The sequence below is a fragment of the Gracilinanus agilis genome, chromosome 5 (assembly GCF_016433145.1).
Source record: "Gracilinanus agilis isolate LMUSP501 chromosome 5, AgileGrace, whole genome shotgun sequence".
Taxonomy (NCBI): domain Eukaryota; kingdom Metazoa; phylum Chordata; class Mammalia; order Didelphimorphia; family Didelphidae; genus Gracilinanus; species Gracilinanus agilis.
Genome location: NC_058134.1, coordinates 27945281 through 27953609, shown reverse-complemented (window position 1 = coordinate 27953609; position 8329 = coordinate 27945281). Strand labels below are relative to the sequence as shown.

The 8329-nt window shown below is 40.5% G+C and overlaps 1 protein-coding gene across 1 annotated transcript; it reads left to right on the top strand.

Annotated features, from left to right (window-relative positions):
- Positions 1-5475: 5475 nt before the first annotated feature.
- LOC123249755 (tripartite motif-containing protein 43-like) lies at positions 5476-6867 on the top strand. The gene has a single exon (XM_044678881.1). The coding sequence runs from the start codon at positions 5476-5478 to the stop codon at positions 6865-6867; it is 1392 nt and encodes a 463-aa protein (XP_044534816.1).
- The last annotated feature ends 1462 nt before the right edge of the window (positions 6868-8329 follow it).

The window sequence follows — 8329 nt, the reverse complement described above, 5'->3', positions numbered from 1 at the left end:
ATTGCATCTACTATGGAAATTCAAGCTTTGATTATGTGTTAGTTATAAGTTCTCAAAGTTGCCTTCAGAATATTACACAAAAGACCATATCGATAATTTTAAAGTTAAAGTATTTTCCCCCTTTTTAAGAGCTGTCTCATAATTTTAAAAGACAAAAGAGTTCATTTGACAAGTTAGAGCTTCATGATTTTTCTTTAATAGATTGTCATTTCAGGTAAAGGGTTTAGATTAAAATAGAAATAGTAAGTGGTATATAAAAACAGAAATTCTCTAAAGTTTCAGGATTAGAAGACTACATGTAAGAGATGGTATTAACTTGTATTGTCTTGTTGCTGACAGATTTTAATCTAGGAACCTTTACAAGTGCTTTGGCATCAGAGAAGTAGAGCCCTCTTCAAAGCTGTCCCAAGAATGAAGCCTATTCCACAATGGCCAAAGAAGATATTCAAGGACTAGTGGATTACCTGAGAATTATGGGATTCAAAATGTGTTTATTAAATGAATATGGGAAGTGGGCTATTAGGATACAAGGAGACCTGACATTAGCTAATATCAATGATCATTATTGCCCTGGTGTTTATGTTTAAGTTTTCTCATTAACCTTAGTGACATATACATTTCCCTTCTCAATACTAGTTCATTGTCACTAATACATTGCTGGTGGAGTTGTGAATTGATTCGACCATGCTGGAGGGCAATTTGGAGTTATGCCCAAAGGGCTATAAAAGAGTTTGTGCCCTTTGATCCAGTAATACCACTATTAGTTCTGTATCCCCAAGATATTTAAAAAGAATGGGAGGGGGCAGCTGGGTAGCTCAGTGGATTGAGAGCCAGGCCTAGAGTCAGGAGGTCCTAGGTTCAAATCCCGTCTCAGACACTTCCCAGCTGTGTGACCTGGGGCAAGTCACTTGACCCCCATTGCCTACCCTTACCACTCTTCCATCTATAAGTCAACACGCAGAAGTTAAGGGTTTAAAAAAAAAAAAGAATGGGAAAGGATCTGTTTGTGCAAAAATATTTATAGCTGCTTTTTTTGTGGTGGCAGAGAACTGGAAACTAAAGGGGTGTCCCTCAATTGGGGAATGGCTGAACATACTGTGGTATATGATGGGGATAGAATACTATTGTGCCTTAAGGAATGAAGAACAGGATGATTTCAGAAAGAGCTGGAAAGACCTACATAAACTGCTACAGAGTGAAATAATATCAATGTATCAATTATTGTTTCCCTGTTCCTTTGATTGCTCACACATGTAAGGGGGGAGTGGGACACCTCTTTTCCTGAAGTTGGGAAAATGCAGCTGTTCACTCACCTCTTTCCATTTTCAAAAGCTCATAAACTTAACTCCAATTAGAAATCAGATTGCCTAATGTTGTATGATTTCCTTTTTTCTTTTTTTAAACCCTTACCGTCTGACTTGGAGCCAATACTCAGTATTGGCTCCAAGGCAGAAGAGTGGTAAGGGTAGGCAATGGAGATCAAGTGACTTGCCCAGGGTCACACAGCTGGGAAGTGTCTGAGGCCAGATTTGAACCTAGAACCTCCCAACTTTAGGTCTGGCTCTCAATCCACTGAGCCACCCTGCTGCCCCCAAATTATTTCCTTTTAATCAATCGGTCTTATTTGATTAATTGTTTTTAACATATAAAAATCTGTCTTCCCTGAAAATTCAGTGTCCAACCTTAAACTGAGGGAGAAGGGGTCTATTCCCAACTTGTTGGGCATTTGACATGCATTGCTTAATAAATCAATTTGCTCAAAAAATTGAACCTATATTTCTTCAATCATTTCATCTTTTGCTTATTTCACACATCCTCACCTCCAATTGGGCAAAAAGGGCCCTATGAAATCCAAAGGAGTCCTCCATATAATGTGCCTGCTCCACTCCAGGGTTTTTATGTGTCCTGTGCTTTTAATTCGTAAAGGGCAAATCACCACATCTCAATTGGGATTAATAGTCACCAGTTCACTCTAAACCACGTGGTCCCTCAAGAGGAATTATTGGGCACTAAAAAGACAGAGTTATAAATTAAACTGAAAGATTTAAGCCTTGCTAATATTTTAGAATTTTAAAATATATTTCATGGCAACTAGTTGTTTGTCCTTACTTTTTGAAAAGGACCAATGACATCCACAAGGGTGATTTCTTGCCTCAGGCATAAATTGGGTTTAAGCAACAACAGAATGGTACAATGTTATCAGCCTCACTTGCTTCTTCCGGTCCTGAAGTCCAATGGCAAGGGAAAAGTCAGGATAACTGGTGATGACCCCCCCAAAATGCAGTGGTTGACAAAGCTGTAATGCTTGCCACAACCTGCTTCAATCATCTTCATAGCTGTTGGAACGAATGTTCTCTTCTGCCCATTCCACTGTGTAAAGTCTTCAAATGTTTGGAACAGACACCTCGCTAACTCCTGAAGGGGTTTGTAGCCCATTGGTTATCATCAACCTGATTTAGCCCCTCCACCAAGACAGTTTTACCTGGATGTGACCAATGAATATATGCTATAGCTTCTTGGGGCCACAGATGAGAGTCAAGTGTCTAGTGGACACTAAAAATGGATAAGTAGCCCTGAATATGCCTCAGCAAGCCCTTCCACCAAAGGTGTTAATTCTCCTTGCAACTCCAGACTCCGCCATACACTCCACACTTGTAATTGGAACTAAAACTAGGAAAAATAGCAAGGCAAAAGAGATTCCCTTTTAAGAACACCTAACTGAGAGAGGGGAAATGGAAAATTAGAACAAAAAACAATTAGATCATCTAAATACATCTTCCCTCTGCCTAACAGATACATTTTTGTTTTAACACAGAGAAAGAGTGGATAGGAGATGAGTTTCCTCCTGCTTCTAAGACTCAACATATAATTGGAAAATGAACTTGAATTCTAAAGTTTGTAAATCCAGCTTTGATTGGATCCCCAAACTAAAGTTTGTAGATTATGGCCAATTTGAATCTTAGACATTGTCTTGCTTCTGAATCTCTGAAAAGAATTTTAAATATTAAAACTTTCCTGATTTACAAAAAGAAGAAAGTCATTTAAGGAAGCCTTTTGGAGGTGAAGAATTTATTGATTTGAGAAATAGATTTTTTTGTTGTTGTTCCTCCAGAACCTGAAGTTCTAGCCCCAGTTATCTACATAAGCCCAAAGTTAGCCTTAAAATTGGGGCATATTCCTTAAATACCAAACCTCATAGGATGAGAGATTTTGAGAGAGAAGAAAGTTCAGAGGCCAAAATAAGTGAACTGTGATAGAACCAGATGGGGTTAACATTTCTATGTTTTTATATTTCAACTTTCAATGAAAAACATAAAGAAGCAGAGCCCACAAGAATAATGATCAACCCAATGAGACTGGGTCAGATTCAGAAGATAGAGACCACATTTCTGGTTAGAAGTTGGGCCTTTTCAAATGCACATTCTGAGAAACTCAAATCTAGTTTAGACTATTTCCTTCTTTCTTCCCCACCCCAAATATGCCAGCTCCTATTCGAAGAATACCACTGTCAGACCAGATCAGACCTCCAGACACAGCCAGAACTCATCAGCTCTGTACTCACCTGACTCTCTAGCTCATTCATCTATGTGTCCATGTAAATTTGTTGAAGCATACCTCATGCATGACCCCAGACTCTCTACACAGCTATTAGAGCTCTGTCTCACTTATCCACACACTTTCAGTCCTTCATTCCCAGAAGCCACTCTTAGTCAATTAACCAACACAGCCTTCAGGCCTTCTGGCTTCCTCAATTCTACCAATTTCTCTCCCCTGCCTACAAATCCTGAAGATTTTAAATAATAAAGGGCTGTTATAAGTACATGCTTCCTTTCTTAGCCCCTGCAAATCCCCAGGAACTGGCAATAGTCCTTTAGGGACTTCTGACACCAGGATCTCACCAGAGAAACTAAAGAGATACTTATCAATACTTGACCAAATAAAGAAATATTCTTGGGGGTGGGGGGAGAGAAGAAAAAGCACTTATCTTCCCAATCTTGTTGCTTTGATTATAGTTATAGTTACTCAACTCAATACAATTTAACTAACATTTTTAGTCACCCATATTTGCCAAGCACTGTGCAAGATATCAGAATACAAAGGAATATGCGACAGACCCTTCCCTCAAGAATAGCACATTTGGGAAAGAGGAGATGGGGAGAAATGGAACTATAAGTTCCCTAATAAATTTTGAAGTCCATGAAAGTTTTTCCTGGTAATTTTTTAAAGCAATTTTTTTTTAAACCCTTGTACTTCGGTGTATTGTCTCATAGGTGGATGATTGGTAAGGGTGGGCAATGGGGGTCAAGTGACTTGCCCAGGGTCACACAGCTGGGAAGTGTCTGAGATTGTATTTGAACCCAGGACCTCCCGTCTCTAGGCCTGACTCTCACTCCACTGAGCTACCCAGCTGCCCCCTGAAGCAATTTTTAATGAGATAAAAACACTGTGTAGGTGAAATTGTTTTTTTTTTTTTTAAACCCTTGTACTTCGGTGTATTGTCTCATAGGTGGAAGATTGGTAAGGATGGGCAATGGGGGTCAAGTGACTTGCCCAGGGTCACACAGCTGGGAAGTGGCTGAGGCCGGGTTTGAACCTAGGACCTCCTGTCTCTAGGCCTGACTCTCACTTCACTGAGCTACTCAGCTGCCCCATTATTTTTTAAATTAAATTATATTTCTTTGCTAAGAAACAAGCCTGTTGTTCTTAGATTCCACTTGGGTTTTTAGATATTTTCAGTCCTAAAATGACTTGACAGAGCTTATTTGGCAATTTGTAGAGGATGGATTAGAGAGAAATCAGAAAGTAAGCAGGGAAATAGATTACTAGGCCACTGCAATGAGAATAGGCAATGAGAACTCCAATTTCGGGAGCAACTTTCCTCCTCAAGCAGAGAATGGACAACTAGTTGTTGCATCTCTTATCATGAGGATTATCTTCATGATTGGGGTGGACTAAATGATCACTGAGGTCCCTTTCAGATCTCCAATTCTCTGATGTTCTAGAAGTGCATTGAAAGGAAAGGACATCAGAGATCCTGGAGAAGACTTGGACGCTGATTGGATATGGAAGGAGAAAGGTCAGAAGCTGCCTATAGACTCTTCTGTCTACAGAGTCTGTGTGCACCAGTCAAATTTGAAAATCCATTGGCCTACATCTCCATGTTTTCAAAGCATTCCTCCTATAAGTTCCTCTAGGAACCTATCAACATGGTGAAATCCACAGGAGTCAAGCAGAAGTGTGAACTCTGGGGTCATCAGTTAGGAAGTGTGAACTTGTTGAACTTGAGAATTCAAGGCAAGGGGGATTGACACCTCATCTGGGAAGCACTATAGGGGTGGGGCTACCTCCTCTATAAAAGGAGAGGATCAATGGACTCAGAACCATTTCCTGGAGTGGAAGTGAATGAAGTATCTTCATCTCAGTTGCTGCAGGAAAGAAGCCACTAAGGAGAGAGAGAGAAAAATGGCTGGTAATATGGAAATGATCCAGACACTGCAGACAGAAATCACCTGTGGGATCTGTGGGACCTACTTTTCTCAGCCAGTCACCATGGAGTGTGGGCACAGCTTTTGTCAAGCATGTCTCCCCTGGAGCTGGAGACTTGGAGCTACATATTTCACTTGCCCTCAGTGCAGGCAAGTTTCCCAAAGCAGAGAATTCCCAGCAATCAATGTGTTCCTGGAAAAAGTGACTAATGTTGGTAAGCAGCTCATCTTCCATTCTTTGAAGAGAACTGAAGGCCAGAGTCTGTGCCCCACTCATAAGGAAGTGGTCAAGCTCTTTTGTGAGGAGGACCAGACATTTCTCTGTGTGCATTGCTCCCAAACAGCAGAGCATGGAACTCACACCTTATCTCCTGTAGAAGAGGCTGCTCACAAGTACAGGGAGAAGCTCCAGGAGATCTTGAGCAATCTGGGGAAGCACTGTGAAGAAGCAGAGAAAATGCTTTCTCAGGAAGAGATATCTTTTGTCCACTGGAAATGTATGACCATGGGAGAATACAACAGACTTCACCTCTTCCTGTGTAAGGAAGAATTTCATTGCTCAGAAAGACTGGAGGAAGAGCAAAATTCCAGGGAAGAAAGACTATCCCAGCACATCCAAAGCCTTCAGGAATTCATAGAAGAACTGTTGGAATCTAGCCTCAAATCCGATGTTGAGCTGCTGCAGGATGTCAAGGACTTTTTGAGAAGGAGTGAATCAAGCATGTCCCAAAGGCTCAAAGTTGTCATCCCAGAGTTGAGACAGTATCCCTTGCCTGGGATGATTGAGATCCTCAACAAATTCAGGGTGGACATCAGAGTGGATCCTCAATCAGCCAATCCCTGTGTGATTGTTTCTAAAGATCTGAGGAGTCTGTGGGCTGCAGAGGGCTGGCAGGGGGAGCTCAACCATCTCGAAGACCCTGCTCACCATTATGTCTTTGCTGAGCAGACACTCAGCTCAGGCAGATACTACTGGGAGGTGGATGTGACCCAAGTGCCTCAGTGGACACTGGGGATCCATGCTCCAAGTGTTAGAAGAAGTAGAGAAGATAGCCAAGACTCACATAACTCTGTGTTCCTGCTTCGCTGTGTCAAGATGGAAGATGTTTACTGCTTCCAAACTTATCCAGGATTTTTAAACCATCAAGGGAAAGACCCCATCCCCAGGATTGGGATATACCTAGAATTCAGTTCTGGAACTCTAGTCTTTTATAATGTTCTCCAAAGTGCCCTCATTTATAGATTCTCTCTTAATGGGCTCTCACAACCTGTGAGACCAATCTTTTCTCCAGGACCTCCACTTCCAGGAACGAAGCCTGGTCCCATGACTATCTGTCCAGTGAAGACTCATCTTTGTGCTGGATGCTATTCATCTCTCTGAACATTTCTCCATGAAGGAATTCTCAATCCATCACCAGGCTCCTTGGCCGTGGTCCTTAGATTTCCAGGCTTCTCCTGACAGAGGAGCTTCACCTACATCATAATTAAGGAGATGATCAACATTTACCCATGTGAGACTTGCCTTCCACATTGCAAACTGAAGAGGATCATTCTCAAGTGTTTTATATTTTATCAGCAATGGATCCAGCCTCTTCCTGTACTTTCTCAACAAATGAAGCTTATTTCAGTAATTTAACAGAGCATTATGCAGAATGCAGAATAAAGTTTACTATCTTTCACTTTAGTGTACTTATATTTTTATTTTCATGTTTCAGTTTTATGAATATTCTCTTAGAGCACTGAACAGTATGGGAATATAGTTTACACAATAATACATTTATAACTCAGGTCAAGTTGCTTACCATCTTGAAGAAGGGGGAGGGAAAGAAGAAAGCAAGAGAGTTTGGATCTCATAACTTCGGAAAATGTATGTGGGGAATTGTCATTACATGTAATTAAGAAAATAAAATATATTTTTAAAAATAAAAAGACTATGGTTCTCATATTCAAATTTTTTTCTAGAATACTTCCCATGTATTCCATCCATTTTAACCTTCTTCCAGTCTTATACACCTAGAATTTCATTAAACTTTCTTTTGCCCCTATTCCCTATAATACTAAAAAAGTTAATATTTACTGTGCTTATGAACATAAGGAATAAAATTAATTAATTTCAAAGAGATAATCAAATTAGTTGCTGTCACTCTGTCTGACAGGAGTTCAACCCAAGAGATAATGAGAGGGGGCAGTTGGGTGGCTCAGTGGATTGAGAACCAAGCCTAGAGATGGGAGGTCCTGGGTTCAAATCTGGCCTCAGACTCTTCCTAACTTTGTGACCCTGGGCAAGTCACTTAATTCCCATTGCCTAGCCCTTACCACTCTTCTGCCTTGGAGCCAATACACAGTATCGACTCCAAGATGGAAGGTAAGGATTTAAAACAAAATTAAAAAACAATACATAGGGGGCACCTGGGTAGCTCAGTGGATTGAGAGTCAGGCCTAGAGACGGGAGGTCCTAGGTTCAAATTTGACCTCAGACACTTCCAAGCTGTGTGACCCTGGGCAAGTCACTTGACCCCCATTACCCACCCTGACCACTCTTCCACCTATAAGCCAATACACAGAAGCTAAGGGTTTTAAAAAATAAATAAAATTGAAAAAAATTGAAAAATACATTGTATTGATAAATACATAATATTAATTCCAAGACAAAGTAAGGATTAAAAAGAAACAAAACAAATCTGACCTCAGACATTTCCTAGGTGTCACTTGGCAAGTCACTTGACCCCCATTTCCTAGCCCTTACCATTCTTCTGCCTTGGAACTAATACACCATATTGATTCTAAGGCAGAATGTAAGGGTTTTAAAAAAATTTTTTTAAAAGAGAGAGAGAGAGATAATG